We start from the raw sequence: 26,990 nt of genomic DNA on the forward strand, positions 1-26,990 counted from the left end.
GCTGAAACTGTTCTGAGAATCAATGAACAGCACACTCACAGATTCTGAAGCATTAAAGACTGAGATTCTATTAAATACATACTATACTCACAAAATTATCAGAAGTAGCAGGTTTAGCTGCTCCATTGGAAACAGTTTTTGAGGCTCTTAATTTTATTCCTTCAGCTGTGAAGAGAAACATTATACATATATGTAAATTATAAAATAATATTTTCCTTTATTACTTCACATTTAATAACCCATTAAGAAAAAGGATTTTTTCCCCTAAAGAAAAGTTAACAGTGGAAACTCTGAGCAGAGTGCTAGCTTTACTATGCCATTTGAAGATATAGGAAAGAGGTATGGAAAAAGTTAATAGTTTTAAAAAATTGATATAAAGATAATGTATATTTATGGGTGGCTGGGACATTTCAATACACGTGTATAATTTGTGATCGGCCAGAGTGACAAGTACATCTATGCTCTCAGACAGTCATTATTTCTTTGCTGGACTCACTGGTGTCCTCTCTTCTAGCCACTGTGAAACACGCAGTGACTGTGGCCAACTGCAGTCTCTCTGGAACTCCTTCCACCTGCCTGTAGTTTGCACCTTTAACCAGCCGTCCACAATCTCCCCTCCCCACCAGCAACATCAGCCCACTCTCCACCCCTGCAGGACCAGCCTTTCTAGCTTTCTCCTATGAGTGAGGCCTCATGGTGTGACCTCTGCCCAGGCGGATTTCAATTCACGATGTCCTCCAGGCTGGGTTTTTGACAACTGTTCATCAGAACCAGTACAAGTTATTAGTCTGAAACCTAGCTTTAGAGTGCAACGTGCACACGCTCGCATTATTTCCTGTAAATTCACTTCAGTTTCCGAACTTGGACGTCTGTAGAATCTGCAGCATCATGTTCAAGAATAAAACACACATTTGGGTATTTTTACTTTGCTGATAAATAAGTTGTTGGAACATGCTTACGGTAGAAATAAGATGAGGAAGAAAAACATTTTGTTCATATATGACCTAGATTCTTCTTTATATCAGCAGTTTCAGTGTGGCAAAGGTCAAGAGCTTGGATCTTGAACTAAACTGGCTCACTTATAATCTGGCTCTTCTTATGTAACCTTGGGTAAAGCGATGACTTGGTGTTTCCAGCTCTAAAATGGAGATTACAATGTCTCTCTCTCATAGAGTTCTGGGAGCATTACACAACTTAGCACATAAAAAGTACCTGACACACAAATACTTACTTATGCCCAGTAAGTATTCACATTTGTTATTACAGTAATTTACAAATATTGCTTCTCCATAATCTAGGACAATTGGTACATTATTGTGAGATGTATAGTGTAAGATGGGGGCGTTGTAGCTCAGTGGTAGAGCACTTGCCTAGCATGTGTGAGGTACTAGGTTCAATTCTCAGTACCACATTAAAAAAAAAAAAAAGTCCATCAACAACTAAAAAATATATTAATAAAAAAACAGTGTAAGATGATATAATGAAATAAGATGAAGTTCTAGAATCTAAAAAATGTTTCCATGGGGCATTGTAAATTCTAGCGTTTCTTTAAGAGGTACAATATGCTAATCCCTAAAAATTGAAGTACACTTATATAACAATACACAAATTTTAAGTGTACAGACTAAAGAGGTTTGACAAACACATACCTTTATGTAACTACCATCCCAATCAAGACATTGAATACATCACAAAAGGTTCTTTATGTTCCTTCCCAATCAATCCTAGCAATCCTGTTCTGAGACTATTACGTGGCTCCTTTTGCCTCTCCTATAATGTCATATACAGAACTATCATCTATGCTCTTTTGGATTTGGGTATTTTTGTGCAATGTAAAGTTCTTAGATTCATTCCTGTATAGAATGTTACTGGATAGTATTGAATTTCTTTCTTTTTTTTTAAAGAGAGAGAGAGAGAATTTTTAAATATTTTTTAGTTTTCAATGGACACAACATCTTTATTTTATTTTTATGTGGTGCTGAGGATCAAACCCAGCGCCCCTTGCAGGCCAGGCGAGCACATTACCGCTTGAGCCACATCCCCAGCCCAGTATCTTCATCCATTCACCTGTTGATAGAGGTCTGTTATTTCCAGCTTTGGATAATGAGGAATAATCAAGTGGCTGTAAACAGTCCTGTCCTTCTGTGGACACCTGGTTCATTTCCTCTTGGGAGTGGAATGGCTGCACTGCCTGACAGCTCTAAGTTTGGGCTTTTATGAAACTGTGGGGCTGCTTCTGGAGCACTCTTCCTGCCTTCCCTTCCTTTTAGTGGTGCAGGAGACACCCAGCTGCTGCGGGCCTTGTATTTTCAGCCCTCTAAGGGAGGTGTGGTGGCATCTTATTACAGCATGAGCTGTGTTTCCCTGGTGACAAGGACACGGAGTACCTGTACCTTAATGCTACTGCTGTCTTCTCTAGTGAAATGTCCATTCAAGTCTCCTGTCCCTGTTTACAACGTGGGTTTTCTTTGACTGATTTGCAGGAATTCTTACCTTATGACTTGGTGTCAGATACATCTATTGAGAATATTTTATCCCACACACTATAGGTAGTCTTTTCATTTTCTTAAGTTTCTACTGATGAACATAAAATTTTAATTTCAATGAAGCTTATTTTATTGATTTTTAAAAATTTTTATGATTACTGTCTTTTGTGTACTAAGAAATTACCACATCCAAGGTCATGAAGACAGCGTCTGTTTTTATCTGGAAGATTTATAATTTAATGATTTACTCTTAGGTCTGTGATCCACCTTGAACTAATTATGGTTAGATGTGTGCTAGCCATCCAGGTAACTTCTCCATATGTTCCAACAGTTGTTCCAGCACTTTCTGTGGAAAAGACTGCCTCTCCTTATAAAAGCCCCAATGCCTGGGCCAGTCAACTGACCCGTGGGTGGGCTCACTTCTGTCACTGGTCTCTTTCACTTAATGAGTTTTCAAGGTGTGTCCACATCATGACTCAAGAAGGTTTAAGCTTCTTCAGGACTTTTGCTTTTCCATATGCATTTTAAAATCAGCTTAACCCTTTTTAATTTTTATAGTTGTAAATGGACAAATGCCTTTGTTTATTTTTATGTGGTGCTGGGATGGCACCCAGTGACTCACACATGCTAGGCAAGCGCTCTGCCACTGAGCCCCAGCCCCAGCCCTCAGCTTAACCTTTGTGTCTATTTTTTTGTCAGCTAGAATTATGACTCAGATTGCCCTGAATCTACTTATCAGTTTGGTGTACTGACAGTTTAATATCAAAAGTTCCAATTCATAGATGTGTTAGATCTCTGTATTTCTTTATCCTAAAATTTCTTTCTGCATTATTTTGTGGTCTTCAGTGCAGAGATTCTTCGCATTTTTTCAATAAACTTGTTCCTAAATATTTTATTTTTGAAGATTTAACTTTCCTGCTTTCAGTCAGTATACAGAAAAACAACTGGTGAGATTTTGTGTCGTCACTTACTGATTCTCCTCTACTTGAACAGACGCTGCAGGGTTTTCTAAGTGTACAAACAAGGAGTCTCAACACTCCCCCGCACCCCTGCTTTTCCCGCTCTCCAGCACCCTTGTGCTCGACGGCCTGGGAGGAAACCACTGGCTGTTTCACCACTGAGTATAGTTACTATATAGTCTTTTCATGCCATTTCAAAATTACTTTGTTGAGTTGGTTTTTATAAGATCTGCGTCTAGTGAGATACTTTTTTTTCTTTTTTGGTGCTGGGGATTGAACCCAGAGGCATTTTACCACTGAGCTACTCCTTGGCTCCTTTTATCACTTTTTTGAGACAGGGCCTCACTAAGTGGCCAAGGCTGATCTTGAACTTGGCGATCCTCCTGCCTAGCCTCCTGAGGAGCTGGGATTACAGGTGAGCGACATTGTACTTGGCCTCTTCGTTCTTTTAATATGATGAATTACACTAAGTGATTTCCAAAATGTTAAAACAGTCTAACAACCCTGGGATAAGATCCCTTGATAATGATTGCCTTTCCATACTTTGCTAGATTTTATTCATTAATATTTTTAAAGATTTTTAATGTCTCTACTCAATGATATTGGTAATTTTTTTCTTGTAATGTCTTTGTTAGATTTTGGCATCTTAGTTGCGCTGGCTTTATAAAACAAATTGGAAAGTTTCTCATCTCCTCTACATCCTAGAGTTTGTATAGGATTGAAAGATTTCTTCCTCAATGAAATATTTGAAAGATTCACCAGGGATCTAGTACTCTATAGGAAGATTTTAAATTATAAACCAAATTTCTTTGATAAAGGGCTACCCAGAATTGGTGGCATAAGTTTAGAACTAAGATTAGGGTAGTTTTGTTGTGTGTTCTTTTTCAAGGACTTTGTCTACTCCATTCAAGGTGCCCACTGACTACCACAGAGCTGGTGGTGACATTACCTGTGTACCCAAATACTGCTCCCAACACTGGAAGTCTCTCCCTACACTGGTATTTATTGTCCTTCTCTCTCATTGACAATAGATGGCAGTAAATGCCATTTCTACTAAGCCCCTTTGGAGGGCTCTGTTGATTTCCTCTGTTCTCCCTGCTTTCCATTTCATGATATAGGCGCTTAACCTTCAAATTCCCTTCCTTTTCATTAACTACTCTAGGTTAATCTGACCTTCTTTTTCTACTTTTTTAGTTCTTAGACATACAAGTCACTTGTCTTACATGCTTCCTTTCTTAGTAAAAACTGCCAGCCACTGAAGCCATCCGTTTTTTTGTTTGTTTGTTTAATTTTTTTTTTTATTTTTTAGTATTCGGTGGACACAACATCTTTGTTTGTATGTGGTGCTGAGGATCGAACCCGGGCCGCACGCATGCAAGGCGAGCGCGCTACCGCTTGAGCCACATCTCCAGCCCCTGAAGCCATCCGTTTTCTGGGGACTTGCTAGTCCCACAAAGTTTGATATGCTATTTTTATCATTTAATAGAAAACATTTTAGATTAGCACTTGTGATTTCTTCTACCCGTTAGTTACTCAGGAGCGTGCTATCAACTTCCAAATGTTGGATTCTTTTTAGGTATCTACTATCAATAGTGCCTAGTTTAATTCCATCATGGTTACAGTTCCCTCTCCGCAGAAATGCAATCTTTGAATTTTCAGCTTTTGCTGTGCTGGGGACTGCACCCAGGCCGTTACATATGATAGGCAAGTGCTCTACTGCTGAGTTAAACCACCAGCCCTTGTGGGAATATTGAAAAGACTTTTCAAAGCCATATATTATAGTCTATCTTGTTCAATGTGGACTTAAACAGGTCAATTAAGGCTTTGTTCAACTCATAACTGATTTGTCCACTTGCATTATTAGGACTGAAAAAGGAATGTTCAAATAGATAATTATGACCAAATTTGTCTATGTAACTTTAAAATATGTGAAATATGGCTTCTTGGTAAATTTAACATTTTACCATTAAGAAATTATGCTTTTAAACTTTTATTTGTTTAGGTACTGGGGGTTGAACCCAAGGGTGCTAAATTACATCCCCAGTATTTTTTTTTTATTTTGAGACAGGGCCTCACTAAGTTGCTGATGATGGCATCAAAATTGCAATCCTCCTGCTTTAGCCTCCTGAGTCACTGGGATTACAGAGGTGCACTACTGTGCCTGGCTGAAAAGATGCTTTTTAAAATCCTGGTGGTTCTGCCTTGAGGTGTACTTCATCAGAACCCACCCTGACTCTCCTATGCTTAGTGTTTTTGTTGTACACATTTTTTCACTTTATGTACTTTTCACAACCAGGTGTCATTTTTAAAGCATCTCCTACAGATATCCCATAACCTGATTTCACTTTTTTTTTAAAGAATAGTTTAACAATCTCTGAACTTGAATATTCAGTCCACCTGCATTTAATGCAATTATTAAAACAGTTAGATTTACATCAACCACATTGTAATTTGTTTTATGTTGGTCCCTTCTGTCTTTTCCTTCCTATTTTCTTTTGGGTTGTTTTAATATTCTGTTCTATCCCTTCTGTTGGCTGCTTTTTAACTGGATGCTCCAAAGATTCCAAAATGTTTCATACTTATCGAAATCTACTCTGCACATAGAAACTGTAACATATTGTGGGTTTCATTTACACCTAGCCTGTCCTTCGTGTGACATTCATATATTTTACTTCCACATATCTTACAAACCTCACAATGTACCCTCACTATTTTTGCTTCAAAAGATCAATTGACTTTTCCTTCTGTTTCTCTTATAGCTAGTTTTTAAATTGATACTACTTCTCTTCAATCTAAGGAATTTCCCTTAGCATTTTTCTTAGGCCAGCTCTGCTGATGACCAATTTTCAGTCTGCTGTCACTGGTCTCTGGGTGTAAAGTACCTTCTTCCAATGGCTTCTTTGGAAAGCTCTGTATTGGTTTTCAGTAGTCTGCCTCTAAGGTCTCTGAACACTTCCTCTGTGCTTCTCATTAGAGCTTTGCAGATCCAAGGTTAGTGTTATTAATCATTTCTGTGTTTTTGCAAATATTTTTATTCCCCATCCCCTCTTCCTCTGGAGCTCAGTTACGCACGTGCAGAATGTTCAATAAGGCCATGGGTCACTCAGGTCACATTCACTTTGTTTCTAGCCTTTCTCTCTAATTTTCAGTTTATGTCTTTTGATCTGTCTCCAAATGTTCACCCTTCCCTTCTGTGCATCCAACCTGCGCGTCTCCTGTTAATCCAACCCAGCGAGTGACGTCAGACATTAGATCTTCAGTTGTAGTGCTCTGGTTCTCGCTTCTCCTCTCGTGCCTATGCCTTTCTCCCAGGTTCCCTCTCTCCTGAACTTCCCATGGATTGCTGACCTGTACTGACCTCGTTAGATTTCAGTAGGGTGGTTTTCTCCAGCTCTGCTTTAGTTTTAGGTGAATACCGAAGATCCCAGAGCATGGTTTGTTCAGCGGTTTCAAGGAAAGCCCAAGGTGTTCATCTAAGCCCTTTCACTTGCTGAGACTCACTTTTCGAAAGCCGCAGTGGGCAACCCCCACATCTCTGCTCTACTCCTCAGGCAAATGGCCTCCCTCTCTGGTATCCTGGAGTCCTGCTCAGCACAGGCCCCGTTCAGCATCAGTGGAGGCTTGAGAGACGTGTGCTCTCCCCTTCACAGAGTTCCCCTGCGGTCTTCAGGCATTGCACAGCCCCACTCTCCACTCTCCACTCCCCCTTTGTGGGCAGGCCAGCGTCCCCAGAGGCCATGTGTCAGGATAGGTTCTGTCAATGGGGACTCTGAAGAGGGTCACTGCCCGGGTTCTGCTCTGGGTTTGGTTGCTCTCCAGTGCTTTCCAGTGCTCCGTATTGTCAGTGTCCACTGAGTAGATACTGGTCAGACATCAACACAAAAGTGTGTCGCTACAGTTCACCCCATCATTCCAGAAGCTGGAACTTCAGTGCATGGAATTCTAATACTAATAATTTAATTAATTCTAATAATAATAATTTAATAAATAAGCTTTTTGGGTTTCTGAACTTTCTTAACAGGAGGGTCAAAAAAACATGAAAGAGTGGGTTGCTGGTGAGAGGAAGATGAGAAGAGGTAAAGGAAGGGGCACTGGAAGCACGCTGATCATGCCATGATGTTTGCTGACCAGGCATTTTCAAAGAATTTTAGACAATGAGGCAAGAATCAAAATAAATTATGAGAAAGAATGTTACTAATAAGAGAAATCAAAGCAGAAGGAAAGCAAGACAGAACAGGTAGAGTCACTCTCAGTATCTGAATTACACCTTGATGCTGCCTTATTGAGGGCTTCATTAGAGCACATGGCAGACAAACCAGACTGCAAAATGCGATGTGGAGACCAACAGAGAGAAAATACATGGTACTGGAACCATATTAGACAAGCTGTGGACATAACTGGGAAACAATAGGTGTGCATGCTTTTAGAAGAGCAAGAAGAGACAAGGCACAGAAACCCAGACACCATGTAAGACCAGCACCTCTCCAGACTAAGCACCACACTTTGGGACCACGATGTGAGAACCATATGCCCACTGTAATGCTTTAAGTGCAAATAAGGAATAAAGGCTCCAGCTACATTTGGCAATCCCCAAATTTAATCGCTGACTTTTCTTTTTATGAGCGCCTATCATAAGAAAAGGTTCCTTTAGGTAACGTTTACAAATATTTACAGGAGAATTTAAAATGATGCATGTGGCTGCGTATCACATCAGGGAAAGATCTGACCTGCTACAGCAAGTACAACCGTCACTTAAAGAGAAAACATAACACTCACTTAAATTTTCAGACGTTACCATGAATTCTTCAACTTCATCATCAGAATCATCTATTAAGGGCATGAATGCATATCTGTATAAAGAAGGAGGATAGTGTCACTAGTGTGCTTAAACCTGTTCAATTTTTAGTTTATATCTAAAGTAGTCATTATATATAAAAACCTACATCTTGGGACTGGGGTTGTGGCTTAGCGGTAGAGCATTCGCCTAGTATGTGGGAGGTCCTGGGTTTGATCCTCAGCACCACATAAAAATAAATAAACAAACAAACAAACAAATAAATAAAATAAAGGTTTATAAAAGTAAATTAATTTAAAAAACCCTACATGTTGAAAGGTTCTTTAATAAAAAATGTAAAATTTAATTATTTAATTCTCGAGTCAGCAAGAATCACCGTGAAGCTATGCTGGTGAAAGCAGAAGTGGATAAAATCTTTCTGGAAAGCAATTCCACAATCTATACAATCTATGTGCTCAGGCAGGTTATGCCCTGCAGTACTTCTGTCTCCCCTCGAGGTTCTCCTTCCTGCCCGCGGCTTTCCAGCTTGTCCCCTAATGAAGAGAAAGTCTGACTGGTGAAAATAAAACCCCTGGTGGAGTCACACTTTTGTGGATGAAAACATCCTGCTGATGGTGATTAATCAAAGCCTCCTTTCCTCAAGACCTTCTGGTACTAGCTATCACAGTTCCACCTGCCATTCATTCCACTAACAAGAGTTTACCCAGACAGATGTCCAACAGCATTCTTGTTCTTGATAACAGCAAGAGTCTAAAGACAAAATGTCTAATAATGAGAACTGCTTATATAAACTGCTGTAGGCATATTGTGGAATGCCATAGAGCCTTTAAAAAATAATGTGGTAAGCTATGATGGCGCGTGCCTGCAGTCCCAGTGGCTTGGGAGGCTGAGGCAGGAGGATCACAAGTTCAAGGCCAGCCTCAGCAACTCGGTGAGAGCCTAAGCAACTTAGTGAGATCCTGTATCAAAAAGTAAAAAGGGCTAGGGATGTGGTTCAGTAGTAAAGCACCTCTGGGTTCAGTCCCCAGTAACAAAAAGTTTTTAAAAAGTACTGGACCTACAAATGACAACATGGAAAGACACGTCTTACACAAAAAGGTGTGAAACAGAGCCACGTGTGTATGACTGCCATTTTTTTTTTTTTTTTTTTTTTTTTTTTTTTAAAGAGAGAGTGAGAGAGGGGGACAGAGAGAGAGAGAGAATTTTAACATTTATTTATTTTTTCTTAATTCTCGGCGGACACAACATCTTTGTTGGTATGTGGTGCTGCTGAGGATCGAACCCGGGCCGCACGCATGCTAGGCGAGCGCGCTACCGCTTGAGCCACATCCCAGCCCCGTGACTGCCATTTTTAAAAGGGGGAGAGCAACACACATACTTTTTCCTTTTTTCCTTGAAGGACAGACAAGGAATATAATAGTTGTTTCCGTAGGCTGAGAGGTGAGGCAGGAAGTGGTCTTCCCATCACTACAGCCCAAGGCATGAGTTTCTGAACGTGACACTGAAGCCTGCACCACTCTGGTCCCACCCTTCCTTTCCAGCTTTACTCCCCTATAAGCACAGGTGGGGCACCCCAAATCCAAAGATCTAAAAATGTTCTGAACATCATGTCAGTGCTCCAGAAAGTTTCAGATTTTGGATTTCAGATAATCAGGTTAGGAAAGTTCAACTGGTAAAATCTATGCAAATGCTTAATAATTGAAAAAATCCAAAATCTGAAACATTCCTGTCCCAAGCATGTTGGATAAGAGATACTCAACCTTCCATCTGGGCTGTGGCTCAGTGATAGAGCACTTGCCTAGCACACATGAGGGCCTGAGTTCAAGCCCAGCACCATGTGAAAACAGAAAAAAGAAAGAGGAGACACTCAACCTCAATTCTGACCAAACTGCCTGATTCGCCTTCCCCCACCCAGAAGATGCACATTCTTCCCCAGCTCAATCCTCCACCATCTGCTCCTTTCCTAAAGGAGCAGCATGCCTCCTCCTGGTATCGTCCTCGTCCCTCTCCCCTCTAGACTGGTTTACACACCTCTTATTTCACTATCTCGCATTTTTTATGTTTGTCGCCCCACTTGACTATATACTGCTTAAAAGCAAAGACTACTTCCCCAGTTTCTCAAAGTGTTTTTGACTCTAGGAGGGGTCAACAAATGCCTGCCAACTTCAGCTACGTATGCTAGGTACCTCTGGTTATTTGCCGATGGTCTCCACAAAAACATTATTACAATAAGGATGAGTGAGAACAGGAAGCTCCAAAAGGCCTCATCCACCCAGAGTTCCATCCAGTCCTACAAGAAGAGCATGTCAAACAGGAGAAGTTAATTTTCTGACAAACATACAGATTTCCCATCCAAACAGAGCACCATGACGAGGACTAATGGCATCTCTCCAACAAGTAAGTCTTTCAAATAAATAAGTACCTATTTTTTAAGCAACCTATATTGTTTGAAGTGTTTATAAAGTGCTACTTTCTCTTACAAACATGCCTTTCCATGAAATTTTAGGGTGAACAGAAAGATTTAGAAAACAAAAGATCCTAAAAATACACTTAGAACTTTGAGTATAAAATATTAAGATGAGGGAAGAAAGAAAAAAGTTACCTCTTATTTCATTACATTGTCCTTAAGCCAGCAGTAGCTCAGGACTTGAGGGGGCACTTTGTGATTATTTATGCAGAACTAGAGACTAGCACCAAACTCAAGAGACCCCTAAAAGAGGGTCTTTCACATTGCAAGTCTGAGAAAGGCATTTTCTTCCAACTAAAACACTCAAACACTCATTGGGAGTTCTGAAGGCTCACATTGAAAACACCATCACCGACACACGCCCAGCTTAAGGACTCCAGCCCACCATGACACAGACCTGGGCTGCTGTGTAACTCAGTGCAGAGTGTGGGCTTAGCATGCACAGGTCTCTGGATTCAATCCCAAGCACCAAAAAAAGAAAAAAAAAAAGACAAAAGCCCACCCAACTTCATGGTATGCATGCAAGGAGAAAAAAATTTCCTGTCTTTTTATTTATTTATTACTTTTTGTGCTTGGATGAACCCAGGCAAACACTACCACTGAGTTACGGCTACAGTCCTTTCCTATTATTTTAAACTACAGGAAGGAAATTCTTTTTGAAAATATATAAGAAGTTTAGAAAAAAGCATGATAGAAAAAGGAGATTTAGGGGAAATTCCTTTTTCAGGTTCATTTAAAAGAGGTAAAGTGTTGGTAATTCTATACAATATCATTCAAAGTAAAAGGAAATTTTCCATCAAAATTACCTCTATTTGTAAACAAACTAAATTCTTCAAAATTCCACAAAATAGTATAACTAAAATTAATGGCAATTTAACTAGGAAGATTTACTTACTGATTGGCATTTTGCAATTCTAAATGTCTTGGTTGTCCACACCATAAACACTATGGAAGCTGAAACACACATTAAAAAGTCACCTTTGGAGCACAGAACATGAAATATTGAAATGCTTTATCATAATGAGAAAAAGTCAATCACTTACCCAACACAGCAAATATGAGAGTATTTGTAAAGTGCCTATATAAGGAAAATTTCACTGTGTTTTTTCTTAGCCTCAGGGTCTTCATCGTTTGTGCCAAACTTATAAAAATGTGAGAATAGTTAAGGGAAAACATTTTAAATAGTAATGAATAACTAAAAACCAATAAGAATCTTATATATTCTAAAATTAATAGTGCTAAACACAGTTCCTAAAATTTGAAGAAATTTTATCACAGAAAATGTGATTGTAACCAATAGTATATAATCCTGACATATTATACAGAATTTGCTTCAAAATTCACCACAACTGAGAAGAATGAACAGATTTCAAGAGACAGCCGCTGGCAAAGACACCTGGTTCATGCTCATTCCAAGCCAAGTGTGTGCAGTCCAGGAGAAAGCTGTGCACGCTGAGACCCCAGGTCAGACACAGCACAGATGCCCCTGGATGTGCTGTTTGGCTCAAGCTTGCCTGTTTGCTTCTCTCCTTTTTTTTTTTTTTCTGGTCTATTCTCCTTTTATTTTCTGAAAGACCACAATTGGGAAGTTAGGTCATCTACCAGCTCCATTCTCTAGATTAAAAAAACATATGCAGTATAAACTAGATCTTCAGTAGGTGGAGACCTTCCTGGACACACTACCAAAGAGGGGAGGGCTACTGTACAGGAGGAAGAAGACTACAGGTCTCTAAGAGTCACAAAGGTCAGGCAGAGAAGGGTGAGGCCAGCAAGAAGGAACAGGAGGGGGTGTGGGACTGGATTTGACTGGGGATTTCCTTAAAGTCAGCAGGTGAGAGAAGGCCTTTCAGAGGGCTATGCAGGCTCGGGCTATGGGTCAAAGTTCAGGGCCATCAGGAAGGAGAGGGCTTAAAGTGTGGTCCAGACAGTATCTGGTGCAGACTGGCCAGTAGATAACAAGAGGTCAGCTAGGCATTCACATCCTGTGTGGAGGGGGCTTCTCTGCAGCAGACTTTTCCCAGAACACAAATGCAGGGATTTCTGAACCTGGATTCAGGTAATGTCGCCTTTCAGAAGCAAGGATTGCAGCCAGATCTCTGCCTTGACCCTGGTTCCCTCTGGAGCAGACCAGCCAGCATTGCTTGTGAACTGAACACTGCCCGGGCAGAGCTGGGCACTAGAAGGGAGCATTTATGCCTATTTTAAATTCTAAATATTTCATAAATCAAAAACTTGGTTTTCATATGAAAACTGAAGTAGTTGGTAAAGCTACAAAACTGCTTTTCAGTGTTCCTGAATGGTGAATATTACAAAGAACATCAATTTCTAAAGTAACATAACCCAGTCCACCAGAGCTACTGTTAGAACTTACAAAAATGCTTTTATTCCTTAAACAGCAAGATGAAAAAACCTGGCCTTGTTTAATCATTTGGAAATGTTTTTTAAAAACCAGGGAATAAAAATATCAAAAGTACAAGGGAAGCTGCCTAAGCCTTCACTTACCAACACACTGCTATTTGGGGTACAGTTTAAACACTCCTCCCGTGATAGGAAAGCAGCAGCAAGAGCAACAGGCTTGTCCCCAGTGAGGTCCCAGCTTGTGCTAGGAAAGGATATCCACCAGCACAAGCCCGAGTCGAGCAGGGAGAGAGGCAGGCTGGCCAGAAGGACAAGGTCAGAATCACTCGCCTGCAGCAAAACAGCAAAACACAACAGCAGAGAAAGTGGGAGCACACATGAGAAAAGCTGGGCTTAGGAGAGTTGCGGCTCTCCTGTCTTCCTTGAGGGTCAAGTTCTTACATGAGTAGCCACGTAAGTTCCTCAGATTCAGAGGAAGCAAAGTCTTTGGTTGAAGCATTCAGTTCTGTATCTATCGTGCCCTACTTCTCATTTGTCATCTGTGATCATTGGGGACATACGCTGGGGTCTGTTCTGTTTTTGGTTTTATACATACAGCAGACTTTCTGCTTTAATAGTGGAAATTAGCCAACAGCAATCTGAAGGCGAACCTCAAAAGTTCAGGATCCAGCAGAAATGGATACTAGATTTCCTTCCTCTCATCAAGGCAATTCTAATTTCTGGACTTCTGTTTTCTTTCTCCTGGTACTGGGGGTTGAACCCATGAGCACATTTTGGCAGGGCCTGAGACAGACTGAGACAGGGCCTCGAGTAAGTGCCCAGGGTAGCCTGGAACTTGCAGTGCTCCTGTCTCAGCCTCCCAAGTAGCAGGAGTATGCCCCAAGCCCAGAGGGTGCTATTTCTTAACGAGGCACCTCAGAGGGCCTGTGAGTATAATTCAGGAATCTGCAACAGCCCCTGTGGGCAGGGCTCCTGGAGTGGGGCGTGTTCTGTGGGGGAGCTCGTACGGCTTTCATGGTATTTCCAAAGCCATTTCTGATCCAGTACTCAAAGAAGGTCAAGAACCACTGCTTTGAAGAGAAAGGATAATGAATTAAGTCCAGACTTGTTTTTTCAACTTGGAAGTTCACAAATACATAACTGTTTTTTTAATTTGAAAGTTTACAAAAACACTTAGAGTTCACAAATAGGGACTTTAAAGAATAGACAGGCCAGGCTTAGAAAACATCCTACATGGGGCTCAGAGAAGCCACGGGCAGGGCTCCCTCCGCCAGCAAACCTGGGAGAAGGAGGTCTTCCCTGTAGGGAAGAGACATAGGCAAGCTCAAGCCCTCTGGGCCTTCCTGTGAGAAACAGATGAGAAAATGAAAAGAATGCAAGGGAAACAGTAAAAAAAATTAAATGGTGAAAGATGAAAGTGTTACAGAGTGGAAACAAAAAGAACATGGTAAAACATGAAACCTATCGACCAGGACAGTGTCAACAAGGATGTAATGTGGGAGAGACAGACCACGTCCAGGGTACGCACAACCTCAACTCTGCTCTGAGCAGCTCACATTTTCTCTAGAATTCCTCCCATTTTCCCCAGTCTCATCACAGAGGAAAAAAAGACAGGGATCTCCACCCTTAACCTATGACTCAGGTCCCTGCAGGACCCAGTTGCCACTGTCCCCACAGTGCCCCCACTGCCACATGCCGCAGCCCCTCCACCAGAGCCTGCTCCAAGCCTGCCCTTCCCAGCCCTGCACGTGGCACGGCAATCTCAACAGCACAGGTCTATCTCCCCAGGGTGGTCTCCTGCCCTGCCACCTCCCTCAGCTCTGCTCCCCCTTTCAGCCTCGTCTTCCCCTGCAGCGAGGCACCAGCCCAGTTCCTTACTTCACTGGGCCGCCTATTCTCCTTGGGTGATGTCACAGCTGCCTCCTTTTCCCACCACACGACTTCTGATCTGACCCTTGGCTCCAGCTCGACCCCTCTGCAAATCGAAGCTGTGATGTTTTTATTTGTACATCTGGCAGTGCCGGGGTGGGACCCAGGGCTTCCTGCACACCAGGCCCAGCACTCCACCTCAGAGCTGCGTCCAGCCCGGGCTGGCACCGCCAACTCTCTTCCCAGGAACACCCTGGGCTGCCCAAACCGCCTTCATTTTGGCTCATTCTCCAATTTCACCACCCCGAGAACTGCCACACTGCCGCCAGTAGCCCCAAGGATACACCTGAGACCTTTGAGAACCCATTTCTAGCAACGCTACTGCTGGACTTACATCTTTCTGACCCTTAGTAGGTCTTGAGGGCCCTGCAAGTGACTCCTGACCAGACTTCCTGTCTCCTCTTCCAGGTCATCTCACAGCACTCCCAAATCATGCCACCCACTTGTCGTGACTCTCCCGCTCTCCACGGCAGCTGCTAGAGGGACTTGCACCCCGTGCTGTCCTTCCTCTGTCCCACCTGTTCGATTCACAACAAACGTGCCCAGCAGGAAAGCTGCCCAGACAGTCTGCCACTGTTCTCTTCCTACGATCTGTTCCCCTCATTTCTTCTTGAAAGCCTTTCCCAGTCCTCCTGATAAGTGCCCCCTGTCCTGTCGGTTTCAAAGTCAGTGTTATCGTTCCTGTGAAGGCTTCCTTGGTTTTACGCCAGAATTAATTTCTCCTCCCTCTGTTCATATTAACCACTCTAAAAAGGCAATTGCTACTGCAGTATTACTGCTAGTTATATATCTGTCCCCTCTTTAGGGATGCAGGGACAGTCTTCTTCTCATCAGTACAAGGTACACACAAAGCATCTAAATCCTGGCGGAATTAAACAGAAAATACAAAGACAGTCCTTATCTGGGGAGTTATTACTTCTTCACCTTCAACTAAACTTATATACTAAGATAACAATAATTCATAACCACATTTTATTCTATCATTATTACGAATTAAAAGTAAACTGATTTTAATGATACAACAAACTGTTTTAGAAAGACACAGTAAAGGATATGAACCACACAAAAATGGAGTCAATAACTGCTAAAATAATGTCACCCAAGACAACAGCTAAGTGGTTAGAACCCTGGAAGATAAAAACAGGGAAGCCTGAATGTAAGTTTCATCACAGTTTAGCAATTATTATCTGATAAAGGAAAACAATTCAGTTTATTTTATCACTGTGTGATGTCACATAAAAATTTTTCTCTCTTAAGAGAACTGTGTTTAGCATGTGAAAATGATCTGTTTGGCAGTAACAAATGTCAACTGGTCACCAGCTCACTTGATAATAGCAATGCAAAACTATTATGGGCTAGCAAATAAAAAGCACTGAGTCCCAAGCTGCCAATCTCCTCCCTCTCAGCAAATCTCCGGCCAGTACTGCTAATGAACCAGACTCCCCACTGTGTGAAGAGGCACAGGAAGTAAAACAAGGAGGGCTGCACCTGAGGCAAACACAAACCGAGCTTCACCCTGACGAGTCATATTTAAAACAATCACTAAAATGTTAGGTAGAAGGTTAAAGAAATGCAATTTATGTGCTCCACTTAAATGTGGAATAGGTATCTTTTCTATTTTCTTTTTAGCAAAGAAAAATTTCATGTGAATTATATAAATGTAAATTCAGAGTTCATTATTATTATGAAAAAATAAATCTACTAAAAGAAAAAAAGAGCAGGTGTATTTAACAGGTATGGATGTAGCACATGAGAGGAAGAGAAATGAGGCTTTGACATTCACTGGACAGATGTCCTGCTTTGGGGTCAGATTCAGTATGTGAGAGAAGCTTTTGTGGTGACACACACAGGCCCCCCCTATGCACAATGATCTGATTCACACATCTAACCTAAAGGTCACTCTGGGTGGCATCACAAGGTAGGGTACAGTCACCTTAATCACCCAGCCCAGTCGAGTATTAAGAAAAGCCAAAGCGGGACATGGAGAGGTCCTCACAGATGAAGACATCACCCCTTCCTCACCAGCAGCACTGCTGCCCGCGTCGCTCTAGTCTCTGTTCCCAACGTACCTCCTGGGCCTAACAATGGGGCCTGCTGAACCCCCAAAATAGCCACAAGAGACAGAGAAATCTCAAACCAATAAGACTTAGGGAAGCGATGAGATGTCATGCTGATATGCCTGGAGGGTGTCACTGACTTTGTCCAGTTGACACATCTTAAAATCCAGAATGAAGGAAGATATGAATGTGTGCAGATTGAAAATGGCACAGACAATGTTCTTTATGAAGAACCACTGGACAGTCTGAGATGGAGCCGATTCTGGGAAGGACATCATGTCATAAAAGGTAAATATCTCAGGGAAAAAAGCTAGGCTGGGGTCTTTCTTAATAAAAATTTCTGGGATCTTAAAAAAAAAATCATCTCAGGAGCTAAAATACGTTTCACAGAAACAATAATAAAGGGTTGGTGGGAGGGCTGGGGTTGTGGCTCAGCAGTAGAGCACTTGCCTAGCACATTCGAGGCCCTGGGTTTGATCCTCAGCACCACATAAAAATAACAAAATTAAAAACAAAAAACAAAAAAACTATTGTGTCCACTGAAAAAACAAAATAAGTATTAAAAAGAATAAAAAGGGTGGTGGGAATCATGCAGTTCTTACCCCAATGACTCTCATCACACCCTCCAGAGCAGCAAAGATGAAGTAGAGCAGTCCCAGTCCAATCACTCGGTGCATGACGGTTCCTAGACGTGGCCTACAGCCAAGGGAGACAGAGGAAGGGAAGGCTGTTGAGAACATGGCACACGGGAAGGGCACCTCTCTCTAAGCAGCTCAGTCTGCCCCAGCCTGGGAGGCACTGTCCCAGGATGCAGTGGTCTTCCTATCGGACCCTTCCTGTAGGACCTGAAGCTGCACAGGCCAGGGAAGCACAGCTGGAGGACAGCAGAGTGCCAGAGGACTCTGCTCAACTTCAAGCAACACAATGACCACAATCGGATACTGTTTCTGCAAGTGGACCAGAAGGCTGTGGAAACTGAGAAGCTAAGTGACCACTTCCAATGGCCACTGGCAGGACCCCTACTACAAACTGTTGTGAGAAAGGTCTGCCTGGAGGCCACTCACTGCTCTTCTGACTTGGAGGACAGATGGACTCCAGGGCTTTCCTCTGATCTCTGCCTGTGCCACTTGGAACAGGAGCACTAACAGAATCTAGCTTCATCCTTTAAACTGAGAAATTAAAAATAACATTTCTGACTTGTAAAACACAAATGAACTAGAGAAATGCAAAGGTAGTGTTTTTTATAATCAATAATATGAAAATAAAAAACATTTCATGACATTTTTAAGTCAGAATTGACTGCAGCACATACATTTAGAATACAAAAAACCCTTTTCTGAATCTACCAGAATAAAACCTGATTTTGAAAAAAATAAGGCAGTCATTTTGAAATAAAATCTAAATAAAGATTAAAGTCCATAATTAATCTTTAAAATTATTTACCTAGTTTAGTGAATCTTCTAGTTATAACCAGAAAACCAGAGTGGAGAGTCCAACAGGAGAAGCCAGCAGTGGAGGGCTATTCAGCAAGGGCCTGTGCCCTGCCTCACCCAAGCTCCAACACACTGCTGGTGCTGAAGCTCACAACCAGACCTGCACTGCAGGGCCGGACCCTGGCCACGGGGTCTATGCTATCTACCGTACAGGCCACACAGAGCATTTGAGAAGGAATCTCAATGACACCGGTGAAAAAAAAGGCCTCCTGCCTACAGCCTTTTCAACTCCCTGAAACCCAAGCTCACATGCACAAGCAGGCATTCGGTGCAAGTTACTGAGCACGTGCTAAGGACTGCACTGGGGCTCAGAGCCAAAGACCCAAGACCAGCAAGGCTCCTGCCCCCGGGACTCACACTTGAGTGTAGGGGGACAGGCAATAAATACTAATGGCCATAATAGGTGGCTTTACAAAAAAGATGAAGGGCCGGGGGCCACCCAGCATGCACTACTGGAGTCCTGGGAGATGGTGGAGGAGCACAGGTCTGGATGGGGAGGAAGCACTGGAGCCTGGTGCAGTGGTAAAGCTGGACCTGTCAAGGCTGGGATTTTGTCAAGAGGCCGACCAAGGCAAATCGAGCGGAGTCGGAGTAGGAAGCCCAATGTGGGCACTCCAAGGCTGGGACTCAGCAAGGGAGCCGAGGAAGGAACAGCCAGCGACTGAGGACAGAACTCTCGAGGCACTCTGCAAACTGAGCGAAGCCAGGGCTCGAACAGAAGCTAACAGCTGGACCCCTGACCAGCCTAAGCAGGGCCACGTGGACAGGCAAGGGGATGTCATGGTGACCTGACAAGAGGGGTCTCAGTGGATCAGTGGGGGCAGAACCTCCCCTGGGGATGTCAAGATTACACGGGAAGTTGGGGTGACAAGTGCAGGATGCTCAAAGGAGAAGTCGCACCACACATGGTGACGAGAAGTGAGGTAGGAGCAGGGAGGGCCATGGGGGGATTTGGGGACCTTGCTTTTAAAAATGGTAGAAACAGAGCGATCAACCGGGGAGGAAAATCAAGACAGGGAAACTGGAACTACTGCAGGGGCACAGGGCAGAGATGTGTGCACGGCCAAGAGAGGCGCGTGTAGTGGGTGTCCCAGCAAGCCAGGACCTGAGAACCACAGTGCAGAAGACTCTCAGCTAGGAGAGAGCCAGGGGCAGCTGTGAGGGGGTGGGCGAAGGTGGAAACTTGAGAAGAGGGGTGAAGCTGCTCTGCAACGGGGTCTAGGAGAGACCCCAGCAGTAGCTCAAGTGCACAGAGCAGTGAAGTCCAGTGCCGTCCCAGGCAGATGTCCCTATGCAGGGGTGAGCCTGACACAGTCACAAAACTGGACTTACCCGGCTGGACTGGGCTGCTGTCGAGAAGGCCAACCAAGAGAAAGGGCAGCAGCAGGGGCAAGAACCCTGCAGGACCAAGGAAGCTAAGCCAAAGAAGCCAAGTGAGGACACACAGGGAAAGGGACACTGAAGGTGCTAGGGCCCAAAGGTCAGAGGGCACACTGGGGACAGAAAGATCAGAAGCCAATTTATGAGAGACAGGAAAGAGGAGACGGCAGTTGAAAAGGTATGTTCAAAATTAAAACTATGAAGAGGGTGCGCTTAACCATGACAGTGAAGTTTAGAAAAAGACCACGGGGACCAGCTGTGGGAGGAGCTGAAGCCAAGGGCAGGAGAGGTGGGCGTGAGCCCATCTGCCCAGGACCAGGAAGCACAGGAAACTCCAGCAGGGGAGGCGCTGGGGAGGAAGATGAAGGGCAGGAGTCTGGCAGCCCACAGAGCACCTTGAGAAGATGCAGCAGGGACCCAGGGGACCATCTGAAGGCGTGAGCTTCTGGGAGTAAGAGAATTTAGGAAGGCAGGGAGAACAATGGTCTGAAAACAGCAGTGAGAATAAAGAGGACGAGTTCTCCCGACTCTGCCCAGGGAGTTACAGACGTGAGAGGAAAGGCCTGCTGGTGGCTCCAGGCTAGCGAGGTCCTCAGGGAATGGTCAGGATCATTAGAAATCCTGCTGACACGGTGTCTAATCAACTCTATAACACTCAAATGTGATTTTAAAAGCTTTCCTGTACTGGCTAGAAAACAAAATGGCTTGAACTTCAAGAATCATTTTAGATTTTCCATCATCCTTCAAGTTAACACTTTGTTAACCTACTATAAAGTTATTAAAATTCAAATTCAGAATACTTATTTGAAAATAACATAAAATAACTAGTACATGGGAATCTTTTTACTTTTTTTGGCCAAGGATGGGACCTAGGATCCTACGTATGCTAGGCAAATGTTCTATCACTAAGCTACAGCCCCAGTCCGGGAAGTTTCTTAAAACCATTTTCTTGCGGATTTTCCCCTTGGAGATTTGCATAATGATACAGAGAAGGTTCCAGTTCCACCAAGATCATAATGTGTACTAGGTAAGAGACAGGGTATGTTTCCCATGTCCCACTACTTACTTCACAATACCATAGCCCAAGCTCACAATGATCACCAGGAGGCGGGCCAACGTCCTCTTAACTGCAGATATCAACTCGGCGAATATCAATAAGCCTTGGGCTGAGGGGGAAAAAAGAAAGTATTTCACTGTGTGTACCTTGAAGGCCTTCCACCCAAGATGTTAGATGTGTGCTATGAACAACTACAGTCTGAACTCAGAACAATTAGCCAGATTTTCTTTAAAAGTTCTTCTCCAAGCCAACTGATGTTTGAAACCTCAGGGATGGAGAAGCCACATAGTCTCCTGAAGAATTCGCTCCAAATGTGCTCAGCTCTGCTGGCAGTGCTCTTCTGTCACCCAATGCCTGTCTCCTGAGCATCCTCAGTTCCCCTGGAGGTTACCACAACTCTCCCTCTTCCTGTCCTGTGACTACCTGAAAGTCATAACACCCACCAGAATTCTTTCTCAGGATGCCTTCATCACTTATTTATGTAAAACCCATCTGTTAGGAGTCCAGCACTTGGCCAGTGTGTTGAGGCCCTGGGTTTGAACTCCAGCATCACATACACACGCGTGCATGCACAAACGCATGTTATGCTCCCACTGGATGGCTATAACAGAACAGAAACCTTGATCCCCACCTGCATGGGACCTGTACTCTGCCCAAGTAAACAGAATTCACCCTATTTCCTGCATGGTGGACGTGACACAGTAACCCTGGGACTGGAGGAAGCCCAACCTGATCCACAATAGGACTTTAAGGCTAAGCATAAGTAGGTGGGAAAAGAAAGGGTGACCCAGAGATAATGGCATGCACCAGGCGAGCTGGAGGGAGGAGGAGAAGCTAGCACATAGGCATGCTGACAGCAGGCGTGGAATGTGGATGCTGGGAAAAGAGCCTGGCGACAAAGCACGACCTCTCACGCAGGTCTTTGCCCTGTTATGGAGTCTGGGCTTGTGCAGTGGGAAGTCAGTAATGGCGAGTGGACCCGAGAGTAAGAGGGGCAAAGCCAGCCTTGTTTCTGTTTTGGTAAAGTTCTACTGAAAAGCCGTGCCCCATGCCTGTGTGTCTTCTGCGGCGGCCTGATCCTCCACAGCAGAACTGAGAAGTCAGAACAGACACAGACTGCAGAGCCAAGGCAATGTACTCATTTGGCCACTCAGAAAACATCGGCAGACTACTGCAACAAAAGGGACAGCTTGGCCTCCCAAGATGCTCGGCCCACAACAGGGTCGGGGGTGGGGGTCAGGGGCTGGGGTGGGGGGGCAGAGGCTGAGGGCAAGAAAAACACTCGACTGGTCAATCCTGAAACCTCAGCAGGAGAGGGCGAGTCCTGGCAGCAAAGATGGAGAGAAGTAGGCAAATGTTCAGAGAGCAGCCGGGGCTCAAGGCCAGTAACAAGGCCCCGGACATTTCCTCTCATGGTGTTTTCAGCTCTGTCCTGCACGAAGCCCAAAAAGAGCCTTTCCAACATCTCAGATAGGCAGGGAACTGGAGGGCAAGGAAGAAGGCAAGGAGGCGGCCGAGGTCTAGCAGCAGCAGGAGAAAAGCCTGGACGGGCAGTGAGCTTGGGATTAGACAAGGCAGGTCCACAGGCAGAAAGGATGAATGTCATTTCTGCACACAGAGGCTAGCAAGCTGGTAAGGCCCTCAGGGGTTGGTAGGTGACACGCAGGTCTGTATATTGGGGACAGAGATCCTGACAGAAGACACACCTTTACAAGAAACCAGAAAGGAGGCCTCCAGGAGAGGCCAGAATGTGAGGAAGGGGTTAGACACAAAGGTTGGAAGATAGGTGTGCTCTCAAATCCCCCGCTACTCCATCGGAACCGTCTGCCCCTTCCGAAGCAGCGCAGATACACCTTCCTGGAACAGCCTGACCTGCAGCAGGTACTCAGTTCCGCCCCAGCGACTGCTCCTATGCCACTCTAGGGCCGCAGGAGCTTGTGGGAGGCAACCGCCCTCTCAACTGCCTATGCCGAGTTTGTTTTGCGTCAGCCTCAACCTTCAAATCCTTCTAAAAACTTTGCCATCCATATTTCTGCAATCTGCACTCCAACCCCAAGTTTAAATCTTACCCATTAAATTCCACTTCCCTGTTTAGGATGTCATGTCTCTTTGTGTCCCATCATATATCTTCAGGTGAAAAGGGTCTACTTAAAATGACTCTCTAGGCCTCTTAAGTATTTATTCTCCTGCCAGGCTCTCATCCACAAAACTGAATAGAATGTGACAAAACTGAAAAGAATTGAATAGAATGGACAAGACTGACTGCATGACCTCTTCTGATAACCAGTTTTAGTTCATATTCCTATCTTGTCTGTAAGAAATCACAAGAGACCCCACAAATACATTGGGAAAACCTAGCTATCTTAAGTTTATTACATTTTCTCAGCTGCCAGTCCAGCTGCTCACCAGATAGAAATCAGCCTGACAAAACCTATTTTCAGGGGCCCTGACAACCACTGCTTCCCACCCTGTTAGTGGCTTTTCAACAATGCTGAGCAAGACAGTTCACCTTACAGAATCCCCTCTTGGGAACATCAGAAGGGACACCAGCCCATGCCTAATTTCCAGGCACCTCTGCTATGCTGAAAAAAAACAACAGATGAAACATTTGTGATAACATTGATATCACTGAACGGCAGCACAGGGTTTCTCTTCCAAGCCTTCTGGTGCAAAATCACAGGAGGACCTGGCATTCCTGAGGATGGTGAATGACCTCTCATCTCTTCATGGACCTCCATCCTCCGCTGCTCTCACCCAGGTTCAGGCCACCCTTTACACTCTCAGCTCTGCATGACCACAACTGACCTGCTCTCTCTGGCAGTCTGCAATGCTTCACCGTAAGCAGCAGACCCACCGGTCCCTCATCCTGAGCTAGAGCATGCACGTGTGCACACCACACCACACCATACCACAAATGCTTCTACAGCAGCAATTCCCCCACCAGGCACCCCTGCACGCTTGGCCTTTCTTTATTCTCTTCCATAACCCTTTTAAATGCCGTATTTTGGCAAATTTCACATATTCCCCAAAGGGAAAAACCAGTAGAGTGAATTCCCATGAACCCCAGCTCGGCTTCAGTAATTATCGATGTTATCACAAATGTTTCATCTGTTTTTTTCTCCTGGAGTATTTTTTAAATAAACAGCAGACAATGATGTCCATGAAACTCTGTACCAGGATCACTTATAACTGTCACAAAGAAGTACATTTCAGGGCTGGGGCTGTAGTTCAGAGGCAGAGTACTTGCCTAGCATGTGTGAGGCACTGGATTCAATCCTTAGCACCACATAAAAATAAAACAAATAAAATAAAGGCATTCTGTCTACAATTACAAAACAAAACAAATAAACAAAAAAAGAAGTACATTTTGGAGTACATCCAACCATCCTGAGCTCTTTCCCCTTTCCACAGCTTCAGTGGGGGAACCGAGCCTCTATTTCCCTGGCCTTGTGGAGGCCACCTAGGGAGGCCTAGCACACGCCATCCCTGCCTCATACGTCCCACTGTGTACACAGTGATGGTGCCACTCCCGCAGGAGTGAAGAAGTGGGAAAGGACACAGCAAGGTCCAGGCATTGTCCACCTTGATGTCACTGACTTTATTCCCTGTGGTCACGTGTCCTTTGTTCTTTTTTAGAAAAGGGAAAAGAAGATGGATGGGAAAAGGGGCTATTTTAAAAGGACCAGCCTCTTCTCAATCCTCCTGTCCAGAACTTTGTGTTGTTTTAATCTAAGCTGAACCTTAGAGAAAGGGAATAAGTGAATCTTCTTTTTTCCAGGAGGGAAAGCTATCAAGAAGGAAAACAGAAAACGAAGAGGCATGCCCACCCAGATCAGGGACCCACAGCAACTGCCTCTTCTTGGCTTCCCTCCTCCTCATCTACAACAGGGCTCCTCCCAACCCCTGCAGGAAGGAGCACCTTCCAGGCTCTGCTCCCAGATGCTGGGCAACTCCTAGGCAGGACTATAGGTATGGAGACCCTCAATACTTACTTGATAGTCCGGTGCTGTTGATGTTTTGGTATTCCGAATAAAAAACTGCTTTTTCAAGCATTCCTAGGAAAATTACAGCTGCAATCCAGAACTGAATTCTTAATATATCTTTCCAGTAACAGGCAGACCACGTCAGCCAGAGTATACCATATAATATATAAACAATACACATCACCATGTAAAACTGTAGAAAGAAAAGCAATTTTAGTCAGTTATAGCTTCTAACCACTTGGAAGTTGACATTTCTACATTTGAATATTCAATCCTTTACTTTCCAGTCACTTTGGAACCAGAAATAGAGGATATGTCAAAGCATTAGCTACCAGGGCTGGGGATAGAGCTCAGTGGTAGAGTGCTTGCCTCACATGCACAAGGTCCTGGGTTCAATCCCCAGCACCAAAAACAAAAACAAAAACAAAACAAAACAAAAGCATTAGCTACCAATGATAGTACCCTTACACTCTTAAAATTTTTACTTCCCAATTAGGACACAAAATTCATTTTTCAAAAGGAAAAAACAAAGAGAGAAATACTTACAATCATCAGAGGCCAATCTGATGCAGAGATATATCCATGAGGCCCCATCATTGAAAGAGAAACTAGTAACAATAGGATCAGAGAAGAAGAAATTTAAAAATTAGTTAACAATCTTAAGTCTTAAAATATAATCACGCACCAATTATAATAAATAAATAAATAAAAATAGCTGGGTGAAGCTGCGTACTCCTGTAATCCCAGTGCCTGGAGAGGCTGAGGCAGGAGGATTGTGAGTTCAAAGCTAGCCTCAGCAAAAGTGAGGCACTTAGCAACTCAGTGAAACCCTGTCTCTTAAGTAAAATACAAAATAGGACTGGGGATGTGGCTCAGTGGTCGAGTTCCCCTGAGTTCAATCTCCAGTGCCAAAAACAAACAAACAAACAAAGATCACTTCCAAAAAGGCTTCAAAAACACAAACCATGCCAACAAATGCTCAATTTTTACCTTCTCATACGTTGGATGTATGGATAATTAGTAACTATTTGATTATGTAATCTTATCAAGCAAAATACCTTTAACTTGAACTAAAACTGATCCTATACAGAAAGCAAAGTAGTACTAGTTACAAACCAGACCTGCCACTGGCCCCGTCATGATGGCTGAACTCACTGAGGACCCCTCCCTTCATACAATGTGGCATAAGCTGCTGAGCTCAAGCGCCTGGGCTGGGTTCTGCCTGAGGAGATGAGCAGCATGCGGTATACAGTGCAGGACCCAGGGCCAGGCAGGATTCCAGCTCCTAGCCTTCAGGGACTCGATGCTGCCCATGGTGTCAGGGAAAAGGGACAACACCTGGGAAAGGGGCGAAGGGCTGGTGTGTTAATGCCCCCCAAAATCCATGTGCTGAAACCTACTCCCCCCTGTTGGGACACTAAGAAGCGGGGTGGTGAGCTGAGGTGCAGTTCAGCCGCAAGGCCCTGGAATCCATCTCCAGCACCAAAAAAGAAGAGGGCGGGCATGACTCAATGGATTGACACCTTGGAAAAGGGTTGGAGGGAACAGGTGAGGCTCCTCTAGCTGTTCTGCCCCCTCCAGGAGAGGAGGAGGCATTCACTCCCTCCTGCCAGATGAGGGCAGAGCAAGATGCCACCCTACATGCAGATGTAGACCCTCACCAGGCACCAAACCTACTACGGCCTTGATCTGAGACTTCCCAGCCTCCGAGACTATGAGGAAAGGAACCACTATTACTTTTTGTGAATCATCCAACGTTGGGTATTCTATTGTAGCTGGGGTGCAGGGCAGGGTCAAGGTCCCTGCTCCTTCTGTCTGGACTATCTGCCCAGGATGCGGTCCCCATCAGGAAGCCACTGCTCCAGCCTCTGGGTGAGTGCCTCCTCAGTGCTGGTGGACACTTTGCTTCACTGACTTCACCTGCTCCTCTCTCCCCACTGGAATAAGCCCTTCCAGGTCCCCAGTGGCAGAATCAGAGTAATGTGCCCAGGGCTGCCACAGGCTATTAGCTACCATTGTGATCCAG

The 26,990-nt window shown here is 44.0% G+C and overlaps 1 protein-coding gene across 2 annotated transcripts in view; it reads right to left on the reverse strand.

Moving 5' to 3' along the window:
• Positions 1 to 26,990, reverse strand: part of Tmem87b (transmembrane protein 87B) — a 51,315-nt gene that overhangs the window by 11,720 nt on the left and 12,605 nt on the right. The window contains exons 7-16 of one of the 2 annotated variants that reach the window (XM_078028302.1): positions 25,511 to 25,572; positions 24,974 to 25,157; positions 20,991 to 21,090; positions 17,654 to 17,747; positions 13,322 to 13,395; positions 11,751 to 11,857; positions 11,603 to 11,661; positions 10,427 to 10,530; positions 8,222 to 8,295; positions 92 to 165 (exon numbers count right to left, since the gene is read on the reverse strand). In XM_078028302.1, the coding sequence (XP_077884428.1) occupies positions 92 to 165; positions 8,222 to 8,295; positions 10,427 to 10,530; positions 11,603 to 11,661; positions 11,751 to 11,857; positions 13,322 to 13,395; positions 17,654 to 17,747; positions 20,991 to 21,090; positions 24,974 to 25,157; positions 25,511 to 25,572 (932 nt within the window). Of the gene's footprint in view, positions 1 to 91; positions 166 to 8,221; positions 8,296 to 10,426; positions 10,531 to 11,602; positions 11,662 to 11,750; positions 11,858 to 13,321; positions 13,396 to 16,047; positions 16,122 to 17,653; positions 17,748 to 20,990; positions 21,091 to 24,973; positions 25,158 to 25,510; positions 25,573 to 26,990 lie in introns of both variants that reach the window. The other variant, XM_078028301.1, reaches the window with a different exon arrangement.

This window comes from Ictidomys tridecemlineatus, chromosome 12 (genome assembly GCF_052094955.1).
Source record: "Ictidomys tridecemlineatus isolate mIctTri1 chromosome 12, mIctTri1.hap1, whole genome shotgun sequence".
NCBI lineage: Eukaryota > Metazoa > Chordata > Mammalia > Rodentia > Sciuridae > Ictidomys > Ictidomys tridecemlineatus.